Raw genomic sequence first — 24,420 nt, forward strand, 5'->3', positions numbered from 1 at the left:
GGGCTGTTAGGGTGATTGTTTTCATCTGCTGTTAAAGTGATTGTTTTTATCTGCCTGCCCGGGGGCTGCCAGCCAGCCCTGGAGAGGGTGGGATGGGAGGGTGGGGTGCATGGGGAGACAATCCTGGAGCCTAGGGCCTCCCACCCCACTGCCGCCCCCCTCCCCAGGGCCCCCCACCCAGCGACAAAGCTCAGGGCACTTCCTCTCTGGCCTGGCAGCCAGCCTGGCCCAGCCCCTTCTCTAAGGAAGCGCGTTTCCTGCCTCCCTGGCCCGGCTGGATGAGCCAGGAGCTCCCCACTGCTGTCGGTCGTCCCTCAGCCTCCATCTGCAGCCCAGACCTCTGCCGTCCACAGGAGCCCAACACCCCCTTCCTGCTCATCCCTGGGCCAGCGATCTCCGGCCTGGCCCTGCGCCCTGTGCCCACTTCTCCTGACCAACTTGGCCGCCACCTTAGAAGGCTGGAGCAGGGAAGCCGTCGTTCCGGCCGCCTGCTCCCTTCGGGTCCCTGCGCGAGCCCACGCCAGCCCCCGCTCCTGCCCGCAGCCCTGCCCCTGGACACCGGATAAGGCCCGGCGAACAGAGCCCTGGGTGGACAGCATGGACTGCAACCTGCTCTACCCGGTCATGGCCCTGCTGCTGGCCATCTGCAGCATCAGCCCCACAGGTAGGTGTCCAGGGACCTGGGGTGGGGAGACTAGGCTCCTTGTGTCCTGAGCTCGTGCACAGGGGAGCTGTCCTGGGGGGTCTGGACAGCCCAAGGCAGATGCCATAGGCTGACCAACCATCTTGGTTCAGAAGGACCAAAAACTTTCAGCCCTAAGAGTCTCAGGCAAACAGAGGTGAGTTATTTATCTTACTCTGGCCTCCCAACTTCCCCCCCAGGAAGCCCAGGTCCTAGAGTGCTATGCAGCCCTGGAAGAGTCTCCTGCCCTCTCTGGGCCTTAAGTTTCCCATCTGAGGACCGAAAGGACAGGAGGGCGTGAGGCCTCACGTTTGGAGCACTGGCTCTGGACTGTGGTTACTCCCTTGCGGTGTGATCTTGGGGAAGGACCTTCTGAGCTCTGAGGAAAGTGGGGGTGGGAACGGACTAACCTCGGGCTGGTGGGCAGGCGGGTGTTGAGGCACTGTGTGTCGCGAGTTCTCAGGACGGCCAGTTGCTTCCGTGTTGTTTTATGATTAGCCTTAAAGCCTCCACCCTCACTTTCCCTGGGTCTGTGAGTGGCTCCCAGACCCCTTCTGAAGGCAGCACTCTCCACGGCAGCTGCCCCTGCTCTGCTCCCCGAGAAGCCTGCAGGATGGGGGTGCAGCCTCACACCAGGGCTTCTGTGGGGGCTCCTCAGCCTGGGGGCATTTCCAGGGGGTCATGACCTCTGCTGCCTTTGAAAGCTGCCCAGATGAAGGGCCCTGAGGAGCTGGGGACTCCCAGTCCCTCGTCCCAGTTACTGAGGCCTTGCTGCGGCTCGCGGACACATCCACCTGAAGCCACAACATGACCCTGTGGGCACCCCGTCAGCCGTGGCACACCCAGGCCCTCCCTGAAGGACCTGGGAGGCAGCGAGAAGCAGAGCAGCAGCAATGGCCATTCCCTCCCTGCCGTAGCCAGCGCCACAGCATTTTAAAGCCCCTAATCCTTGGTCTCTAAAGTCCTGACCGCTGCCTCACTGACAGACAGGAAATGAGTCTCAGACACTTAGTGACTTAGCAGGGATTTGACTCCAGGAATGTGGCTCCCGGGTACTCTCATTCCTAACCACCAGTGATACAGCAACTCGTCTTGATATAGCTCCTGATCACCCTGCAAGATGGCTGCCCTCATCGCCCCATTTTACAGGACAGGAAGTGGAGGCTGCCACCCCCCCACCCCCCCTACCCCCCCCTTGCCAAGTTCGCACAGCTGGATAGGAGCTCTGAGCTCCACAGCAGATGCCCTGCCTTTCTCCTGCCAACTCCCACATTTCTAGCCCAACAACACTGTCTCTCCGTCGTCAGAGAAAGAGCCATGCAGACCTTTAGGGTCTGGTTTTATAGGATCAAAGACAGCAACATGCTGGCAAATAGTTAATAACAGGGGTGAGGGGTAGGGGGTAGTACTTGTTCGTTTCCGTGGTGTCACTGTTCCCACGTGGCTGACTTCCAGCTGCTAACTCACTAAACCTGGACTTAGTCCGAGGTGCCCAGGAGGACACCCTTGTCTAGGGTTTCCGTCACACACAGACGACAAACGTAGATAACCGCAGAAACACAGATAATAGTGAAATGGAGTAAAAGAAGTAGGAAGTAAGAAACTTGATATTTATTACCTTTAAAAATATACCTTTTATTTCATTGTAAGCTTATAAAATTTAATTTTTAATAATGGCTGTGTGTAACAGCTGGTTGGAAAAGCTCCCGACAATTTATCAATCTGCTCCTGTGAGCAGGTCCTAGCTCCCAGTGATCGCAGGGTCCCAGGACATTCCAAACCATCCAGCCCATTCACTTACAGTCTGGGAAACTGAGGCCCATGGAGGGCAGATAAGGGCCTGGCCAAGGCATGGAACCCAGACCTCTATGCTGGGGGTGGGGGGAGGGTGACCCAAGCATTCTCATTCAGGCTGGAGGGGGTGAAAATGGGTTCAAAACAGATCCTAAACCAGGTCCAGCCTTCTGAGAAGAGCTTGGCAGAATCTCTCAAAAACTAGAACTTGTAGTAACAACCCAACCTTCCGAAGTCAGGCCTGAAGAGTTACCGTATTTTTCACGCCATAAGACGCACTCCCCCCCCCCACAAAAATGGAGGAGAAAATGCCCGTGCGTCTTATGGAGTGAAATATATGGTATTTTATGAAATATTTTAACACATTATTTGGTTCAGAATATTTTTTTTCTTATTTTCCTCCTTAAAACCCTAGGTGTGTCTTATGGTCAGATGTGTCTTATGGAGTGAAAAATACGGTACTTACCCAGCTCTGTAAAGACATAGAGTCCCTAGGTAACTGTAACAAAAACCCACAACTGGAGACTACCCAAATGTCCACCAGCCTGGCCGCCATTAAATGAATTATTATGCAGCGTAATATCATGCAGCCATTATCAAGAAAAAGCTAGATCTGCCCTGACCAGATAGCTTAGTTGGTTAGAGCATCATCCCAAAGCATAGAGGTTATAGGTTTGATCCCGGTCAGGGCACATGTGGGAACAGATCGATGTTCCTCTCTCTCTCTCTCTCTCTCTCTCTCTCTCTTCCCCTTCCTCTCTCGCTATAATTAATAAATAAAAATTGAAAAGAAAAAGCTAGATATATGTCTACACTGAAGTGGACAGATATCTCAGATTCACTGTTAGGTGCCCAAACAGCAACGATTCTTTTTTTTTTTTAATTTTTTTATTTATTCATTTTTAGAGAGAGAGGAGAGAGAGAAGGGGGAATGAGTAGGAAGCATCAACTCCCATATGTGCCTTGACCAGGCAAGCCCGGGATTTTGAACCGGCAACCTCAGCGTTCCAGGTCGACGCTTTATCCACTGCGCCACCACAGGTCAGGCGGCGATTCATTTTTTAAAGAACAAAATAGTAATAACATACAATATACCAGGGGTCGGGAAACTTTTTGGCAGAGAGAGCCATGAATGCCACATATTTTAAAATGTAATTCCTTGAGAGCCATACAACGACCCATGTACGTTACGTATTATCCAGTAAAAATTTGGTGTTGTCCCAGAGAACAGCTGTGATTGGCTCCAGCCACCCACAACCATGAACATGAGCAGTAGGAAACGAATGGATTGTAATACATGAAAATGTTTTATATTTTTAACGTTATTTTTTTTTTTTATTAAAGATTTGTCTGCGAGCCAGATGCAGCCATCGAAAGAGCCACAACTGGCTTGCAAACCATAGGTTCCCGACCCCTGCAATATACACAGAGAAAATCCTGAAATCACTTTTGTGTTTTCTAGCATCAGGATTTTCACCTTTCTAACATACTCCTTTTTGTCATGTTGGATTTTTTTTTTTTAAAGAACAAATATGTGTCAATGGCTAGGTAGCTCAGTTGGTTAAAGTATCATCTCGATATGCCAAGGTTGCAGGTTCGATCCCCCATCAGGGCACATACAAAAATCAACCCATGAATGTATAAATAAGTAGAACAGCAAATTGATGTTTATTACTCTCTCTCTCTCCCCCTTCTCTCTCAAATCAAAAACTTAAAAAACAAAACAAAAACCAAACAGATAGAGATTTTTAAAAAGCAATGTAACTATACATTTCCTTCAGTCTGCTCCTTAAAGAAAATAGGTATGAGGAAAAAAATTGTTAGCATTCTGGTGAATTGCTTACTAGTTTTTCTCTAGCTTTATTATTTTTATTTTTATTTTATTTTTATTTTTTACAGAGACAGAGTGAGTCAGAGAGAGGGATAGACAGACAGGAACAGAGAGAGATGAGAAGCATCAATCATTAGTTTTTCATTGTGCGTTGCGACACCTTAGTTGTTCATTGATTGCTTTCTCATATGTGCCCTGAACGCGGGTCTTTAGCAGACCAAGTAACCCCTTGCTGGAGCCAGCGACCTTGGGTTCAAGCTGGTGAGATTTTGCTCAAACCAGATGAGCCCGTGCTCAAGCTGGTGACCTTGGGGTCTTGAACCTGGGTCCTCTGCATCCCAGTCCAGCACTCTATCCACTGCGCCACCACCTGGTCAGGCTCTCTAGCTTTTTAAGGTAATTTTAATGCAGGTGGATTAACATTCAGGCATTTTGTGTACCTTTCTTATGTCACAGAGGTTTCTATGCTGTCATGTAGACTCCAAATCATCTCATTGTAGTTCTGGAATATTCTTTCCCTTAAATGTGCCCTCTATGGTTTGCCTAATAAATTCCCTATTGTTGAATATTTAGGTGGTTTCCCCTTTGGGGCTAATTATAAATACCACCTCCGTGCACATTTTTGGTACATGCACCTTTTCCTGTGTTTTGTAGTATTTCAGTTGGATAGAGTCCCAGAAGTGGGGATGCTGGGATTCGTGGCCTGTGTTGGGTGGCTGGGATCAAAGAGTATTTCTTAAGAGTGGATGAGTGTTGCCTGACCTGTGGTGGCGCAGTGGATAAAGCGTCGACCTGGAAATGCTGAGGTCGCCAGTTCGAAACCCTGGGCTTGCCTGGTCAAGGCACATATGGGAGTTGATGCTTCCAGCTCCTCCCCACCTTCTCTCTCTGTCTCTCTCTCCTCTTTCTCTCCCTCTCTGTCTCTCTCCCTTTCTCTCTCCTCTCTAAAATGAATGAAAAATAAAAAGAGTGGATGAGTGTTCAGTAGAGGATGGTTAGAGGCGTGACTTGGAGTCTCTGTGCCGCTGGCCACCTGAGTGGCAGTCTGAGATTCTCTGGAGACGGGGCTAGTGACCCAGGACAGAGACCACAAATATCTACATTTTAGACACTGCATTCCACGGCGGCTTCTGTTGTGCCAGGAAGGAAAAGAGGTAGGAGCAAGAGCTGTGGGAGCCAGGAGAGGCTGCGTCCCTGGGGCCAGCGGGGTGTGACCATTCAGATTCTCTCTCACCTCAGCCAGACCGATGGTGACAATAAGACCCAGAGGAAAGAGAGACCCATATCTCAAGGTCACAAGTGGTCAGTGCTGGGTCCTCTGAGGAAAGACCTGGTCTATCTGCTTAAGGGCCTGAGAGGGAATCTGGACTAGAGGGAGGGAACCACTTCTGTGTCCACAGGCCATCAGGCAGCTCTGTGTCTCTAGACCCAGTCTGTGAAAGAGGACCTCAGGCTGGGGGCAATGGCAGGTCCAGATCTCAAGCCCAGGCTGTCTGCTCCCAAGCCCAGCTGCTTTCCCTGTGCCTTTGGTGTCCTGGTATGGGGGTGTGGAGAGCTGACTGCCCTGGCTCTGTGCCCTCTCCACCTAGCTCCAGCCTCACCTTCGGAGCATCAGCCCTGGAGGCTGGAGAGGACCCTCCTCCAGGGCTGCGCTGACTCCAGTACCTGTGATGGGAGTGAGGGGAAGAGACACATATAACGGCCAACATTCACTCAGCGCTCACTGTATGCCAAACGCTGTTCTAGACCTGGCACGTGTATGATCAGACTCAACCTCACAAAAGCCCAATGAAGCAGACACTCCTGACACCCCATTGACAGCTGGGGTGACAGGGGGCACAGGCCAGGGAAGGTATCTGCTGGAGTAACGCAGCCCAGATATGAGCATCTGGGGCGCGAGCCCTGAGCCTAACTCCGGCACCAGACTGCCTCAGGGAAGATGATGAGGAGCTCTGTGTTGCCAGAGCTTCTCACCCTGGGCATTCGGTCCCTTTCCTGCGCCACACGTGGCCCTCCCACCTGGAGGGCAACTGGATCAGTTCTAATGGGATTTTCACAACAGGGTTTTCAAGAATAAACAGAAGTTGACCAAGTAGTCAATAAAGGAAGGTCATTGGTTCGGGAAAGGGCATGGCAACGGCAATGGACAAGGTCTGTCTGAAGGCAAAGCTCACATCTCCCCACTGACTGGGCAGAAATAACCATGGCAGCAGTGGCCAGTTCCTGCGCAATGCTCACGCGTCAGGGTCCTGCTTAGCACCCCGTATGAGTAATCTTACCAACATTTTCACCAACTCAATGAGAATCATCTCATTTTACAGATAAGAACACTGACCCATGGAAAGGAAGCTGGAGATGGCAGAATCAGGATTTAAACCTTTGGCATCTATCAGATCCCTGTAGTTTATTTTTGTTTTATTTTGTTTTTTAATTTTTATTTATTGATTTGAGAGAGAAAGGAAGGGGGGAGAGAGAGAGACACACACACACACACACATCGATTTGTTGTTGTTCCACTTATTTATGCATTCATTGGTTGATTCTTTTTTTTTTTTTTTTACTTAGAGGTAGGGAGGCAGAGAGACAGACTCCCGCATATGCCCCCACCAGGATCTACCCAGCAAGCCCCCTACAGGGCAATGCTTGGCCCATCTGGGGCTGCAGGTCCATTGCTCAACAACTAAACTTTCAGTGCCTGAGGCAAGGCCATAGAGCCATCCTCAAAGCCTGAGGCCAGCTGGCTTGAATCGAGCCATGGCTGTGGGAGGCGAAGAGAGAGTGAGAGAAAAGGGAGGGATGGAGAAGCAAATGGGTGCTTCTCCTGTGTGCCCTGACCTGGAATTAGACATCTACATGCCAGGCTGACGCTTTACCACTGAGTCAACCAGCCAGGGCCCATTGGTTGATTCTTGTATGTGCTCTGAACAGGGATTGAACCTGCAATGTTGGTGTATCAGAACGATGCTCTAACCAACTGAGGTACCTGGCCAGGGCAGAATCCTGTACTTTTAAACTCCACTCCAGGTTGTAGAGTATGGACTTGACCCTGAGGGTGTTGGGGAATTATGAGAAAGACTGGAGAAAGGAGTGTTAAGGCCTTGCTGGCAACCAGGCCCAGGGGGAGTGGTTGGAGTAGGAGCTAGGAAATCTGTGAGGATATAATTGGACCCTGAGCCCTGGCCGGACAGCTCAGTTGGTTAGAGCATCAGCCTGAAGCTCAGAGACTTCCAGTTCGATTCTCGGTCAGGGCACATACAGGAACAGATCAATGTTCCTGTCTCTCCCCCCATCTCCCTTCTTCTCTCCAACATTAATAAAATAAACATTTAAAAGAAAGAAGCAGAAAAGACCCTGTCATAAAGGATCTGCCCTGGTATTACAAAATAATCAGAGGTCACCTGCTGGGGCCCAGGCTCTTCACATGGGTTACCTCACCAAGCCAACACGCGGTCTGCTAAGTGGGTATGGGGTCTGCAGCTGGGCTGTCTGGCTTCAGATGCAGGCCCTGTCACTCAGTAGCTGGGTAACCTCGAGCTAATTCTTGTACCTCCTTGAACTTCAGTTTCCTCGTGTGTCAAAGGGTTATAATAACATCTCCCACTTCATGGGCTGCAGGGAGGATCCCAGGAATGAGCTCGTGTAAAGCCTCGAAACTGTGCCTGGTCCCAGTCAGCATGATGGAAGCTGTTTTGCAAGTGAGGAAACTGAAGCTCAGAGGAGTTAGGCTTTTGCTCAGGGCGGCCAGCTTTTTAAGAGGCAGAACTGGGATTTGACCCAGGATATCTGACTCCAGAGATGCTTTTCTTGACCATTATCATCTGTGGACTCCCAAGGTTCTAGGGGTGGCCATTTGGAAAGCCCCAAAGTGGCTCTGTGCTTGGGAGTCGGGGAGTCGGCGGAAGGGGCCAGGGGTGTGAAGGTGGCTCCCAGCGTCTGTCACTAGGCCAGCTGCTCACCCAGGCCCCCAGTGGCACCTCCTCCAGCTCAGGTCCCGAGAGGCCCTCGTGTTTCCCTTGGTGCCAAGGGATTGTTTTCGGCTCTGTCTGGGCCCGCCTCCGGCTCCAGGAGACAGGCCCCGGGCGTCACACTCCCTCCTGTCTCCCCATTCTCGTCTGCGGGGTGGGGGCGGCCAGGATTCGAAAAGGCCCCAAAATAAATGGGCCTCTTATCTGATCTCCCAGCCTGGCCTGTTATCTGATCATTACATAATGGCTGTGCTGCTGACGGCATGGAGGAGGGTGGTCCAGGCGGCCCAAGGCAATCGGGCGATCTGGGAGGAACTGGGGGTTCCTGGAAGTCTGGGGAGAGGGCAGGGAAAGTCCGAAGGGAAGGAGGAAGGCGCTGTGCTAATCTGCGACCCAGACCCCGGGTCATATTGGGAGAGGTGGTCCGAGGCCCAGCCTGGTCAGCTGCGTGCAGTGCGTCTCTGGCACTTTTAGCCTCACTGGGCCTCAGTCTCCCCATCTGTATAGGAGGCGCTTGGACTAGGTAACAGCCTCAAAGTGTGTGTTCACTGCTGGGGACAGGGAGAGGGTGGGAGCTCTGGGGGGCTTGGTGGGTCACAGCGGGTAGGGAAGGAGAAGATGGTGGCAGCCCTTGAGTCTACCAAGCAGAAGGCGCTGGCTGACCTGAGACGCAGACCCTCTCGGAGGCCCCTCCCTTGTAGACTGCCCCATCACACCCCTTCCCTGCCTCCCAATCGGAGAGTCAAGCAAATGTGGCAGAGAGAACTACCAGAGGCTCTTTCTCATGGAGTTCTCCCAACAACCTCTGTGGATCTTGTGCATTCTATTCTTACTGTCCTTAGACAGACAAGGAAACCGAAGCCCGAAGTGGCAAAATCATTCACCAACTTTACATAGCTAGTAAGTGTTGGGCCTGCGATTCAAACCCAGGTCAGCCTGGCTTCAGGGACCTTGCTTTTCACCAAAACGCCGTATTACCCAGGCACTCTCGTGTCTCTGACGCACAGGACAGATCTGGGGCCAAGGACGCGTAAGGCCTGGATTGCCGTGGTGGCCAAATGTCCTTGTCCTGCACTTATCCTTCCCAAGATGTTGCTGGTAGACCTTGCTGTGCAGCTGGGTCGGCCATCTTATGTCCCTCGCTGATCTCTGGAGGTCCTGAGCCCAACGAGGCGGCGGAAAGGTGGGGAAGAAGGTCAGGTTAGGCAAGGGGACGGCCTCACGGCCTAGGATTCAGAAGCCTCCCTACCCCCCAGCTCTGAGCTGGCGTCGGGAGCCCAGTTCCTCCGCGCCCAACTTTGATCTCCAAGAAAACAGGAAGTGAGCGCGACAAGATGGAGACACAAACTTCCAAACAGTCTCCCCTTCTCTGTCCTCCTTCCCTCCTCCAGACCCCCCCCTGCCCCCCCGGCACATTCCTTGGGACGAGGTGTAGGGGCCTCATTTCCTCTTCCTCATCTGCTGGGTCAGGGTGAAATTCCATTCCCTTCCCTCAGGACCGCGCTTCCGGCAGCCCTGTGGCTCTGCAGCCTACGACAGCCGCCCTGCAGACCTGCGCCGCCCTCTGGCTCACTCTGTCCTTTGGAACCGGGAGACTCTCATCTCCCCTTGGCCCATTTTGCCTGGCCTCCTTGAGGTCTGCGATGGGCAGTTTTGTCTCCTGATCTCAGCTCTCACCTTCCTTTGGACTGACCCAGCCTGTAGGTTTGGGTGCATGAACGTGTGGGCCCTGCTACACAATTAGGGTTGCCGGTTGTAGCAAGTAAAACGTAGGATGCCCAGCCCTGGCTGGGTAGCTCGGTTGGTTGAAGCATCATCCTGAAGTGCTGAGGTTGTGAGTTCGATCCCTGGTCTGGGTGCATGTGGGAGTCAACCAATAAGTGCATGAGTGGGAGGAACAATGTATCAGTGTTTGTCTCTCCCCCTCTCTCTCCCTTCTGCTCTCTCTCTAAAATCAATAAGATAAAATTTCAAAATTAGCCTGACCTGTGGTGGCGCAGTGGATAGAAGCGTTGACCTGGAATGCTGAGATCGCTGGTTCAAAACCCTGAGTTTGCCTGGTCAAGGCACATATGGGAATTGCTGCTTCCTGCTCCTCCCCCCACTTCTCTCTCTCTCTCCTCTCTAAAAAATGAATAAATTTTTTAAAAAAACATATTAAAAATGTTTTTAAATTTAAAAATATGGGATACCCAATTAAATTTGAATTCCATATAAACAATGAAAACTCTTTTATATAGTTATGTCCCATGCAATATTGGGGATATAGTTTAAAAATTATTTATTTTTTACTGATTCAAATTCAACTGGGATTCCTAATTTTTACCTCTCAACCCTACACCTAGTGGTACTGTGACTTCGGGCAAGAGACGTTTCCTTTCTGAGCCCAGTTTCCTCATCTGTGGACGCATGGAGTGATACTCACCTCGTAGGGTAGCGGAGAAGGTGCAGTAAAGCCTGAGCCAGTGCCGAGCACCGAGCAGGCATTCAGAAAGTGGGGATCATTGTCACCACCTCACTCTTATCTGGCCCTCTCTCTGGCTGTGCTTCCCTCACAGGTCTTGCAGAGACAGTCCATTGTGATCTACAGCCTGTGGACCCCCAGGTGACATACACCACAAGCCAGGTTCCTAAGGGCTGCGTGGCTCAGGTCCCCAATGCTACTGTTGAAGTTCACGTCCTCTTCTTGGAGTTCCCGAGGGTGAGTGCCTGGTGGCAGCGCCGGGTGGGGACTTAGAGGTAGGCCCAGGGCCAGTGGGATGAGGGGTCTTCTTGGTGGCTGTCCATGGAGCAGTGGACAGAGTCTTCAGCAGGGCCCCTGCCAGCAAGGTGACATGGTCATCTCACAAGGCCTGTAAAAAATGGCATTTCTGGGGCCAGCGTTGGGGTAATCCTTTGATTGTCACCAGAAGACCCAGGTAGGAAGGGCTGGGTCTGGCCAGTGACCAGGTAGAAAAGAACCAGGTGAGCAGTGGAGTGGGCCAGGTGAGCTGTTGTTCGTGTACTTCCAATAATAGGGAGCTTCTCAGCAGACACAGCTCCGCTCTCGGCAGCTCTGACTTTGAGAAGGTGCTTCCCTCAGTGGAGCGCAGTCTCCCTCCCTGGAATGTACCTCACCTGGCAAGCGGCCACTCGGAGGCTGAGAGCCAGCAATGCCAGTGTTGGAGACTGTCCTCCCTCCTGAGGACCCTCCGGAGGTCCGCCTCTTAGATTTTCTAAGTCCCTCTTAGTGACACATTTATTGGGCATTTACTAAGCAGTGCTAGCTACTGTGCTAGGCCTGTATGTACCAGGAAGTGAGTTTAAAAATCTTAGCATAGCCCTGGCCGGTTGGCTCAGCGGTAGAGCGTCGGCCTAGCGTGCGGAGGACCCGGGTTCGATTCCCGGCCAGGACACACAGGAGAAGCGCCCATTTGCTTCTCCACCCCTCTGCCGCGCTTTCCTCTCTGTCTCTCTCTTCCCCTCCCACAGCCAAGGCTCCATTGGAGCAAAGATGGCCCGGGCGCTGGGGATGGCTCTGTGGCCTCTGCCTCAGGCGCTAGAGTGGCTCTGGTCGCAATATGGCAGCGCCCAGGATGGGCAGAGCATCGCCCCCTGGTGGGCAGAGCGTTGCCCCATGGTGGGCGTGCCGGGTGGATCCCGGTCGGGCACATGCGGGAGTCTGTCTGTCTCTCCCTGTTTCCAACTTCAGAAAAATGAGAAAAAAAAAAAAATCTTAGCATAGATTAAGTCTTCCAAGGGCCCATCTGGTAAGGTCTGTTATTACTCCCATTTTTCAGACGAGGAAACTGAGGCAAGCCTAAATGGTTAAGCAATGTGTCCAGGCCAGAGTTCACACTAGATCCCTAGGGATTCCAAGCAAGGCTGTCACCTGCTTCCCCAGAGGATCTCAGTGTTCGGGCGGTGTCTAGCCCGCCTGGGACGGTGACCACACCTGGTTGATGTGGCCTCAGGTCCTGATAGCGATTTAATGGTGTCAACTCAGGGTAAACTTGTGGCCAACTTGCCCCCAAAACTGTTCAGTTGCTCTGTGTTTGTGCAGTGATAAGACAGTGCCCAGACCCCCAATATCGGGGGGCCTGCTCCCCACCGCCCTGCCTGCCACGAGGACTGTGGGCCTCGATAATCCCCAAACCACAGATAGTGCCAAACACACGTTATGTGGTTTTCATAGCCATTGTAAATTTTTTCAAGTTTGGTGATGATCTGGAAAATAAGATTGCCTTCTGTAAATTCATTTTGTTTGTTCTGATGTTCAGGTCGCTGTGCCTCCTCTGGGTGACTGGGACCCCCCCTTCCTCATGAACCAGAGTCAGAGGAAGGCCCCCTGCCATGCGCCCAGGTCTGCAAGAGGCAGGTGTATGGACACACAGCCAGGGTCCAGGCGGTCAATGCCTCCTTGGTCAGTGCAGGGCAAGCGTACCCCAGCTGCTGTGGGATTAGGCAGGGCTTCCTGGAGGAAGCAACAACAGTAAAGACAGCCGGGAGCTCCCTGTGTGAAGGAGGTGGAGGGGCGAACGGAGGATAAAGTGGGTGCACATGCAGGGGAGGGGGTGCTGGCTGGGGTCGGCATGTGGTTCTCTGTGGCAGTAGCTTCCCGTTCACCTCGAGGCAGGGCTGGGGAGATGAGGGTTTTCAGGGGAGTGTCAGGGTGCCACTGTAGCTCAGGTCACCCTAGAGCCCATGACAACAGAATCCAGGAGCCAAGCTGAAAGCTCTAGGACTGCCCGGCACGTTTGTTTGCAGGGGTGGAGGAGAGGGCTGGGGTCTGAACCTGGGCTCTCCAGTCCCGGGTCTGTATAGTGCTGGATGTGCTGCAGGGGTGGGGGAGGGGGGCGGGGACTCCTTCACCCCACTCTCCAACAGACACACATTTCTTGTGCTCAGGGACTCAGCAAAGAATTACAGTGTCAGAAGCTGGGCCGGGGCTTGGCATATGCCAAACAACTATTGGATGTGTGAGTGAATGAGTGGGGTAGTGACTGCTTGAATGAATGAATGAATGAATGAATGCCCTGCTATGTGGCCTTGATGCAGGTGTCAAGAACATGGGTTCTGGAGCCAGACAGCCTTCAAATTGAACCTTCGCTCCCCCATTTATGGAAGCACAACCTTGGGCCACCTCTCCAAGCCTCAGTTTCCCCAAGGGCAACCTGGAGACGATAGTCCCCATCTTTCAGGGAGATGGAGAATCCAATGGGACAGCAGCAAAATACTGAGTGCAGGCAGCCCCAGGCGACTGCTTGGCATCGAGCAGCCAAGCTGGTTATTATTATAACAGTTCCTCTCTGGGCTTCAGTCTCTCCTATAAATACCCTCATTTTGCCTGGCACACTGCACTTCGCAGAATACCCTCACATCCGTGAATTAATTTGATCCCATAAAGGTTATTGCTATCAGGCAGCTGAGGCAGAAGTTGTAAATCCATTTTCAGAGGGGACAACTGATGGAGGCCCCCACTCTCTCTGGTGCTCCTGGCCCCCCTGGCCCTAGAGTCAAGCCCACGTTCCCACCAGGTCCTATGGAAGGACCTGTGGTTTTCTTGGGCAGCACCTTCCTCACCAGGCAGGTGAGGAAGAACGTCCAAGAATGGAGTCCACGGCCCCACAGGCCCACCGAGCCAGTCCTCACCAGGCGCCTGCACTGATGGTGCCCAGAGAAAGCAGACCCAGCCTTTGCCCTTGAGCCAGTCCCCGGCCGGGAGAGGCCGAGGTGTGCATGAACAGCCCTGGTATTAAGTGGTGGAATTGGCAATGGGGGCAACAGGGGGAGGGGGCTGTGGCCCTCGGGAAGACAAGCCCTGAACATAGAGAGAAGGAGGCTTTCGGGAAATGGCTCCCAGTGTCCAGCCGGGTAGAGAGGGAGGTCAAGGGCATTACAGGCAGAGGACACTGCGTGAGCAAAAACCTAAAGCAAGAGACACGACTGGCAGCAGGAGCATGGGTGGTGGCGGTCTCAGCAAGTAATCCAGTCCTTCCCAACCGACGGTCGCCTTCTTCAAGCCCTGGCACAGAGACCCGCTTTCCCATCCATCCCTGTGTGGCCTCTGAGTCCTCAGATTTCCTGTGCGTGGGCGGCAGATGAGCTGTGGCAGCCAAGAGCCTCAGGGAAGAGAGGTTCAGGGTGTGTGTGTGTGTGTGTGTGTGAAGTTTACAGACAGGCAAGGGGGCCACTAGGCTGGGGCTGTATCTTGCTGGGTCCCTGAAGGGCAGGCCGGAGTCTGGATTCCGGGAGGGGGCCCAGGGTCACATCCTGATCCGTGGAGACAGGAAACCTGGCCTGGTGTCTCAGCGGTTCCCGTCAGGCCAACGGTACTGATTTGCTGTCCTCCTAACAAACCCCAGGCAGCCAGGGCCGAGCTGGGGCAGCCACTGACTCACCCCACTTCTGAGCAAACTCAGGGATCAGACCATATCCCCACAAGCCGATGAAACCCTGGGCTCTTGCATGGACTTACTCCTGGCCACATGGGCAGGCAAGGCTGCCCAGGCGGAGGGAGAGCAAGAGGGGCCTCTGATTCTCCCAGAATGTCCTGGGAGGCTGTGAAGGGTTGTGAAAGTCAGTGGTGTCCTCAGTCCTGGGCAAAGAGGGATCCCGCCCAGGCCCCACAGTAGTGGCCCTCTCCGGCCTCCTTCCAGCTCTGGGTACCCAGCACTCCAGAGATCCCTTCCCAAATGCAACAAACCTACTCCCAGAGTGGCATGAGGCTCTTTCTTATCCCATCCCCTACAGGGGATACTGCATGGCTGGTATGAGCTCCCCTCGACCTGAAGGGGGTCAAGGTGACTATCTGCAGGGGTTGGGCATGGTCGAGCTTGGGCATCTGGGCTGGGTTGTCCACAAGCATATATGTGAAGAGAAAGGGGGCAGGCTGGGGGCCAGGGGCTGCCTTTTGTACTCCTGTCCCAGGCCTGGCAGATATCAGAGGCAGGCCTGGTGGAAGGGCATGGTTTGGTGGTTAGACAGGCTAGGTAGGGATTGCATCTGCTCTCTCCCTGTGTGTCCCCCGTGTCCAGCTAGGGTCAGTCTGGGAAGAAATATTGAATGGATGGATGGATGGATGGATGGATAAATAATGGAAGGAAGGAAGGAAGGAAAGGAGGAAGGAAGGAAGGAAGGAAGGAAGGAAGGAAGGAAGGAAGGAAGGAAGGAAGGAAGGAAGGAAGAATGTACACAATTAAAAACATTTGCTGGTTGGCCATCCCCAAGGGGTTACTGGTGTCACTTGTTGTTCATCATTAAGAGTTTGGAAGTGTTAGTCTTGTTCTCTGCCAAGTTCCTGAAAGCCAGAGTTGTGCCTTCTTCCTGTCCCCCTTTGAGAGACAGAAGCCCTAGCTGGGCCCAGTTTTGGCCTCCTGGATGGGTGGTGAAGTGAGGAGATGAGGAGGGGATAACCAGGCATCCTCAGCCGGGGAAAGTAGCATATTCCTCCTGGGGGTTCTGGGAGCCCACTCTTCCGGCCCCTTGCCTGGAGAGCATGACTCCCAGGTATCAAACACTGGAACCCCAGAAGGCTGGTTAGAATCCAGGGCCCACACTGATTTTAACTCCTCCCTACACGAATGGGGACACTGAGGCTCAGAGAGGGGATGCCGCAGTGAGGTGTGACTGAGGCATGTCCCAGTGCCAGCTGCCCGCTGCCCACCTCTAACGCCGACTTTCCCAGGTCTCAAACCATGGCCTCTCTGGATAAGTGGGCAGGAAGGGAAGCAGGGATAGTGAAAGCAGTCTACTACTACTCTGTGTTTAACTGGGCCCTGGACAACTCAGTTTGCAGGCAAGATCTCACTGAATCCTCAAAAGTCATTGAAATGGGCATATCATTCAGCCCATTTTCCAGATCAGGAAACTGAGGCCCAGAAAGACGTGACTGCCCAGGGTCACCCACAGGCTAATGACTGAGGCCGTATTTGAAGTCAGGTCAGTCTGGCTTTGACCCCTTCCCTGCCACCCTGCCTGTGTGTGTACCCTCCAAGTCTGCTGGGGTAGACAGAGGGACGTCTGGCTACAATCTGGCCGGCTCCAGTCTGGCCCTAAGAGGGTGGGAGCTGCAGGCAGCCCCGAGGCTCCACTCCTAGAAGAATTGCTGGAAACAACTTTCTATAAGTAGCTACTAGTGCTCAGGGCCTCCTCACCGAAATCCCCCCTTCCCGCCACCGACCGCTGGGCCAACAATGGCATCTGTGGGATGCTGGCACGAAAATAGAAACACGGCCTCCCGCCCACCCATTCAGGGAAGGGGCCGGGGCAGACCCAGGCTGGCCAGGTCAGGAGCGGGGGTCAGGGGTGGCTGCCCTGCCAGCCTCAGCCTGGCTCCCGGAATTCCCAGGCTGCCCTCAGAAGACTGGGAGCTCGGGGTTGGGGGCAAAGCCGGCCCCTCTCTCTGCCTTCAGGCTGTAGGCTGGGAGGGCAGAGGGGAAGTCAGTGTGCGTGTGAGTGACCACACCGATGAGTCAGAGCCACGGGGTGGAAATGTTTGCTGTGGAAACCCAGGCTGGGTTTTTCTGGTAACCAGCTGGCCTTGCTGGACCCGGGAGCTCAGAGGCTAGAGAGCCCGCTTTCTAGCCTCCCGGTTCACACTGCCCGCTTGCTGCGTGGCCCTGGCCCATGACTGCCTCTCTTAGGTCCTTAGTCCTTGTGCCCTCTAGCCCCCAAATCGACAGGGAGGGACTTGGTGGCAACAGAGTAGAGGGTTTGGTGCATGAGCTCCAGTAGAAGAGCTGGTTGTGATGACCAAGGTCCCGAGGTTCCTGTCTCCTAGTCCCCTCGCTTTCGGCGTGACCCGACCCTGACCTCTATTTCTCTTTTCTGACTTCCCTTATCCAGAGCCCCACATGGTATTGATTCCCAGCCCTGCCCTACCCCCTGTGTCACACAGATGGGGAAACCGGGACTCAGAGGAACAGGGACGTTCACAGAACAGCAGCAAGAATGCAGGTCCACAGGGCCTTCCCTCCCAGCGTCAGCGCCGGGCTCCCAGCTGCCCTCTCTGTCACTGCAGCGCTCTCAGCCTAGGGGCCAAAGGTGGGTCTCCAAACCACAAGGCCCATCTGTCTGCCAGGTGTGGGGTCTCCATGTTGGCTCCTCTGGGTGAGAGCAGGCCGATAGGGCAGCTTTGAGAGGGAGGACACAGTCTAGGCCAGCTGCCCAAAGGTCCGAGGGCTGTGGGTGACACTCTGGCACCAGACTGAGACGCACTGGGTGACTGACTTCGCCACTTATCGGCAGGTCCCTTGCCAGTTTCCCTCCCTGGGCCTCACCTGCTACATCTGTAAAATGGAAGAGCCACTGACCTGGCTTCGGGGAGAGTATGAGCTACATGCATGGGGCCGGGCGTGGACCAGGTTGAACCATGGGAAATTACCGATATTCAACTGTTGTGTATTCAACAGCTCAGCTTTACTGAGATAAAATTTGCCTATTTAAAATGTATAGTTGAGTGGGTTTCAGGAGACATACAGAGTGGTGCAATCATATTTGATTGGGCAAGCTCACAGTACATCTGCAGTCAAGGTAGGGAAGCTGGGGTCTGGCCCCTGTCAAAGGTGCCGGCAGGTGGGCTGTGCCCGGGGACGTTCTCTACCCCACCACGGTGGGGCTCCCTTCACTGCTGTTAGTTTCAAGTAGTGATCACAATCCTGGAACAAAATGTCAGTTCTAATATTTAGATTTGTATGTCGTATTTTACCAAAATATGATATTAAATCCAGTATTTAACTTGTAAAGTGTTTAGAATACAAAGTATTTTTAAAATTGATGAAACGAGAGGTTTCAAAAACCAAAAGTTATCAACCCATCAGATAACATGAATTAGCAAGAAATGTGAACTTAGGCCTGACCTGTGGTGGCGCAGTGGATAAAGCGTCGACCTGGAAATGCTGAGGTTGCCGGTTCGAAACCCTGGGCTTGCCTGGTCAAGGCACATATGGGAGTTGATGCTTCCAGCTCCTCCCCACTTCTCTCTCTCTGCTTCTCCTCTCTCTCTCTCTCTCTCTGTCTCTCCTCTCTCTCTGTCTCTCCCTCTCCTGTCTAAAATGAATAAATAAAAAATAAAGAAAAAATTAAAAAAAAAGAAATGTGAACTTATACAAACATAAATTTCAAATAATCATTCTACTAGAAATTAGCATCAAAGCAATTCTTCAAAAAATAAGCTACCTAAATAACTCATTAAAATAAAAAAGAAAAAGTTCGTTGTGAAACACTGGAAGCAGAATATTATTTGCTCTTTTGTTTCAAAGAGCAAACTCACAAACAAAGAGTGATTATGGTATCTTTACTGAGTAACGGAAATATTTCTGGGTAGATTTTTCCAGCGGCTGAAACACTGTCTGACTCTGTGACATCAGTTGGGGAAACAGCCAGGAGATAATTAAAAGTCCAATCAAAAAATTTTCCACTGCTCTCTTCATCTTGAAATCTGGTTGTTGATAAGTCAGAGGAGATGCTTTGCTTAGGGTCAGCTTGGCAGCAGCTGGAGTTAGCGCTTTGGGGAAGGTGTTTCCATTCGTCTGGTTCAGAAAGTCTTCGAGCAGGACAGACATTCTCTCCATGGGAGCTCAGCCTTTCTGGGTTGCTGGATTCTTTTCCCTTCTTGGATTAGTACTTTAAAATAATCAGGCCAACAGGAATACTGCAAACTGGGGAGGGGTGGGGGCCTTGGTATCGCCACACAGGAACAGAGAAAAGACACAGAGTACTCTCTGAGTCACACAGACACTGCAGGCGAAGGTACACAGGAGGCGCTCAATAGTAATAAAAACCTTGATTGACCGTTGGATCAAGTTCAGGTTCATCCCATGTATTTCTTTATCTCTCCGGATTTGCTAAGACTAATCTCCTTCAATCATGCAGCAGATATTTTCTGGGCACCTCTTGAGGGCCAGGCACTGCGCGGAACCCTGGAGGCCGGAGTGGACAGGCCCGGCAGGGAGCCGAGTGAAAGCCGATGGGACGTGGGTCACCACTCTGATCTAAGTCTGACTGGTCTGTGTGTGTCTTTTCCTCTCCCCTGCCCCAGGAAATATCATCGCTGGAGCTGACTGTCCAGATGTCCAAGCAAAATGGCACCCGGTCCCGTGAGGTGCTCCTGGTCCTCAGCGTGGACAAGACTGTCTTCCTGCGGCTGCAGCACCCCGGAATCCCAGTCCACCTAGCTTTCGTGAGTGTATTACCTCCAACCCCAGGGGGAGGCACTGGCCATGGGAAGGACCTGACTAGTGCATTCTCTGGGGCCCTGACAGAGAGAACCCAAAAGGCAGCAGGGGCTGGGGTACAGAGTTCAAACCGAGGCCTGACCAGGTGGTGGCACAGTGGATCAAGTGTCAGACTGGGATGCAGAAGACCCAGGTTTGAAACCCCAAAGTCGCCAGCTTGAGCACGGGCTCATCTGGTTTGAGCAAGGCTCACCAGCTTGAGCCCAAGGTCGCTGGCTCGAGCAAGGGGTCACTCGGTCTGCTGTAGCCCCCCAGGTCAAGGCACGTATGGGAAAGGAATCAATGAACAACTAAGGTGCCGTGACGAGGAATTGATGCTTCTCATCTCTCTCCCTTTCTGTCTGTCTGTCCCTATCTGTCCCTATCTCTGTCTGTCACAAAAAAAAAGGAAAAAAATTCAAACACGGGGATGGGGTTCGGGTGGGTGGGCAACCCTGGCCAACTCCAACTTCTCACACATCCTTCATTTTCCCACCTGTCCAGTGGGAGAATTGAACTCAATGACATCCCACAAAATAATCGTGTCACTGTCATTGAAAAAGCTCCAAATGCATCTGAAAATATTTAAATATGTAATACGGAGAATGAACACACAATACAGTGTACAGAGATGTGTTGTAGAATTGGGCACCTGACACCTCTATAATTATGTTAACCAGTGTCATCCCAATAAATTCATTAAAAATAAAACTTAAAAATATTTAAGTACAGAAAAAAAGGGTTAGGAGAAAATCTAACAATATATTAACAGTATTTATGACTGGGAAGTGAGATTAAGAGACGCTTTTTTTTTTGACAGAGACAGATAGAGAGTCAGAGAGAGGGACAGATAGGGACAGACAGACAGGAAGGGACAGAGATGAGAAGCATCAGTTGCATCTCCTTGGTTGTTCATTGATTGCATTCTCATATGTGCCTTGACTGGGGGGCTCCAGTAGAGCCAGTGACCGCTTGCTCAAGCCAGCGACCTTGGGCTTTAAGACAGCAACCATTAGGCTCAAGCCAGTGACCATGGGGTCATGTCTATGATCCCACGCTCAAGCCAGAGACCCCATGCTCAAGCTGGTGAGCCCGTGCTCAAACCAGATGACACTCTATCCCCTGCGCTACCTTCTGGTCAGGCAAGAGAGACTTTCATTTTGTCCTTTGCACTGTTGAATTTGCATGAGTTGCTCTAGAGGAGGTAACTGGCATGGACACATAGCAAGAGGACTCAGGGCTGCCTCCTCCACATGGGAGGCCCTGGGAAGTGACCTCCAGTTGTGAGCAGCTGTTGTTTACAGCCAGAGAGAGCAGAGGGGGTAGAGGAACAGAGTGGTGACAGCAAAGATATCAAGGAGGAGAGAGCCATAGAAAGAAAAATAGAAACAGAAAAAGGAGGGCCCATGTGGGACAGACAGACACTGAGAGACTGGAGGCAGAGCTGGGGGGAGGAGCTAGAGACCCAAAGACAGAGCCAGGTCCAGGCTGCCTGAGAGACAGGCCCAGAGACAAAGAGAAGTTGGGGATGGGGGATGGGGGCAGGGGTTGAAGGAAGAATCCAGACTGGTACTAGGGACACCACACGGACAGACAGAGATGGCCAGCATGCGGGCCCCCTAGGGTGGCCAACTAGGAACGTGGAGCTAGACTGACCCATTTGGTACATCCCTCCGCTCCCAGTGGAGGAAATCGAGGCCCTGTGGAGGGCTAGCCCTTGCTAGGATTCTTCCTCCTCCTTTCCCATCCCGGGTTCTCCAGGGGTGCCCAGGCAGGGCATCTGAGCCCAGTGGGGGCCCTAGGTGTCCCAGGGAACCCAAAATGTGCCCTCTGGCCGGATAGTCACTGCAGCCTAAGGCTGAGGCTTTGGCCGCACCTTCTTCTGCCTTCCTCCTGGGGTTAAGAATGCACAGGGTGGGGGTGCACCATCGAAGCCTCTCTAGCCTGGGCCTGAAGCTTCCTGGATGCCACTGGAGGGGCCACAGCCTGGCTGGGGGCCCAGGCCCCTGGGGCAGACCCAGTGTCAGTCGAATGGCAAACACCTTGCCTTTTAATCCCTGTTACATCCCCGTTTTACAGACCATGACTGTGAGGGTCAGACTGGGTCAAGTTCTTTCTACTGCCTCCAGCTCTAAACCACTGCCCCAGCCCTTTCACCATGGGGTGTGCTTCCCCACCTAAGTGCTCATCACTTTGCCCCCTTGTTAAAGTCCTGCTCCATTTGAGGTGGCCCGTTCTGTGGTGTCTTGCTTACTTCCACTGTCAGGGAGTTCCCCTGAGTATCGAGCCTGAAGCCCTGATGCTGCTTCTGCACTGCGGTCCTGGCTTTGAAAATGGAATGCAAAGGAACTCTTTTTTTTTTTAATTTTTTAAATGTATTAATTTTAGAGAAGAGAGAGAGAGAGGGAGAGAGAGAGAGGGAGAGAGAGAGAAGGGGGGGAGGAGCAGGAAGCATCAACTCCCATATGTGCCTTGACTGGGCAGGCCCAGGGTTTTGAACCAGCAACCTCAGCATTCCAGGTCGACGCTTGATCCACTGCGCCACCACAGGTCAGGCCGCAAAGGAACTCTCAACTCCAAGGCTCCAACAGATTCCTCTGAATCCTTTGGCTTCAACAGAGTACCTCCACCAGGAAGCCTTCCCTCTTTCCTTTTCCCCAGCCCACCAGGGCCTCCTCTGAGGCATGGGCAGTGGGTGCAGTGAGGTGCTGGAGTCACCCAGATCTCCATCCCTGTCCACCCAGAGGACCTGTCCTGCTTGCTCCTTCATTTCTTATTAAATACTATCCTCTGTCTTCTGTGGTTTCAAATGACTCGATGCATCGCTAGTTTCTGAAAGGTAAGCTCCCCCAGGGCAGGGACTTCTATTTGTCTTTCATTCGTTCATTTATCCATCCATTTCTTCTTCCCTCCCTTTTTCTGTTCCTCCCTTACCATGCTCCAGGCATTAGGGTGAAGCTGACCTGTCAGGATCCTGAGTGCTGGGCCTAGGACCGGTGCAAAATTAGACAAACATTCCTCAGTGCCCACTTATGCTGAGCACCATGCGGGGATGGGCAAGGCAGACATTGTCCCTCACAGCCCTTAGAGTGCGGGAAAACGTCCCTCACAGCCCTTAGAGTGCGGGGAAAACAGACAGTAGCCACCTGTCTTAAGTGTGGGTTGAATGAGTGTGGCTACGGAGGGTTGAGGCGGGTAATTTTAGGCAGGTGGATGAACATGGATGTGTAACCATCCAGCCCCCCAGGTATGGAAGGGAGAGGGGGCTAGATCTGGCTCTGGGATGGGGTGGGGAGTAGTTAGGGGGCAATGGGCTGACTTCAGATCCATCAGGCCTCAGCATTCCCAGCACTGGGTACCACTGCTCAGCCAACCAGCTGCCTCCCCAAATTACCTCCTTACCTCCTGCATGGGACCAGGGACTCGGGGAACAGCACCCTGAGTTGCCCCATGTCTCCCCAGAGCCCCAACCGTGTCTTCCAAGAGCCCCCAGGAGTCAACACCACACAGCTGCCAGCCTTCACCACCCAGAGCCAGCTCCTCAACTGGGCAGGTACAAAGGGTGCCATCGCCTCTGTCGCTGAGCTGAACGACCCCAAAAGCATCCTCCTCCATCTGGACCAAGGTCAGCTTCCCCTGCAGCCACTGGGCTAAGGCTCCAAGAAGGGACATGATTTGTCCCACGTCAGATATAGCAAATCAGTGCTTTATTGCGACAGTAATTATCTCTTCACCAAATATTAGATTGAACCATGTGAAATTGCTACTTGTCAGTTTTTGATCCGGAAAAACGTACATTCATATCATTTATTTTACACTTGCTTTGTTCCAAGTCCCATGCGAGGCATTTAGGGACTGGAGACAGACCCAGACTCTGTCCTCCGGGAGCTGACATATGGTGGGGAGATGACAATAAACATGTACCCAGATACATAAATTACATAATTTTAGGTTATGGTAAGTGCTATAAGAAAGATTCAAACGGGGTAAGGTGCTGGTGGTCACAAGGCTTCATCCCTAACAGATGCCACGGTTCATACCTCATACGAACCTTGTGTTGACAGATGAGGAAACAGAGGGGGTGGGGAGCAGGTACTTTCTATGAGTCATTTAGCAGTAAGTGGTGGTTGTGGTAGGGGCTTTGAACCCTGGTCCTCCCATGTTTTCCACTTTTGGCTACCCGATCCTGCCTCCCCCACCTTTACAGTGGATAAGGGTGGGCCTCTGTGTTAGGTGCCAGGTTACTCTGGGAGGGGACTCAGGTGTGTTTGTCTCCGCAGCCCCGAGGTCACCGTCCTCCTGCAGCCCCCAACCCAACATGGACATGGGCCACACCCTTGAATGGCGGCCACACGCAGAGGCCTCGGTCAGAGGCTGCCGCTTGAATGGTGTGCCTGGACACAAGGAGGCGCACATCCTGAGGGTCCTGCCGGGCCCGGAGGCCAGGTAAGAGTGCCCGCCTCCGCCCCAGGCCCCGCCCTGTTGGCATACTTTCCCTATTAAGCCCCGCCCTGTCTAAGCCTCAGCCCCACCCCTGGCTAACTAAGAGTATATTCTGTGCCCCGCCCCTACGAACTGTAGCTCCGCACCCATATCCCACTCAGTACGGTAATAACTCAGCTGCGACCATCGGACCTCAGGCCACGTGCGGGCCTGGCCCGTCCCTGTCAGGTCCCACCCAGCCTTGCCTTCCAGCTGGTACTGACACTGGGGTCTATCTCCCTGCAGGCCCCGGACAGTGACTGTGAAGGTGGAGCTGGGCTGCCCATCAGGGAATCCCGACTCCTTGCTCATCCTGCAGGGTCCACCCTACGTGTCCTGGCTCATCGACGCCATCCACAGCATGCAGATCTGGGTGAGTCCTGCTCCCCGACCCATACAGCCCCACACAGGCCTCACCAAAGCTCCAGAAACAGAGAACCTAGATGCCCTGCACCAGCACCCCAGCCCTGA

The 24,420-nt window shown here is 52.9% G+C and overlaps 1 protein-coding gene across 2 annotated transcripts in view; it reads left to right on the forward strand.

Moving 5' to 3' along the window:
* Nucleotides 1-258: 258 nt before the first annotated feature.
* The window catches only part of ENG (endoglin), a 35,391-nt gene continuing 11,229 nt past the window's right edge, over nucleotides 259-24,420 (forward strand). For both annotated transcript variants that reach the window (XM_066256118.1, XM_066256119.1), the window contains exons 1-6: nucleotides 259-664; nucleotides 10,831-10,973; nucleotides 19,293-19,433; nucleotides 22,930-23,092; nucleotides 23,748-23,913; nucleotides 24,196-24,322. In XM_066256118.1, coding sequence (XP_066112215.1) covers nucleotides 598-664; nucleotides 10,831-10,973; nucleotides 19,293-19,433; nucleotides 22,930-23,092; nucleotides 23,748-23,913; nucleotides 24,196-24,322 — 807 coding nt within the window. In that variant the 5' untranslated portion in view covers nucleotides 259-597. The remainder of the gene's footprint in view (nucleotides 665-10,830; nucleotides 10,974-19,292; nucleotides 19,434-22,929; nucleotides 23,093-23,747; nucleotides 23,914-24,195; nucleotides 24,323-24,420) is intronic.

The sequence above is a fragment of the Saccopteryx bilineata genome, chromosome 2 (assembly GCF_036850765.1).
Source record: "Saccopteryx bilineata isolate mSacBil1 chromosome 2, mSacBil1_pri_phased_curated, whole genome shotgun sequence".
NCBI lineage: Eukaryota > Metazoa > Chordata > Mammalia > Chiroptera > Emballonuridae > Saccopteryx > Saccopteryx bilineata.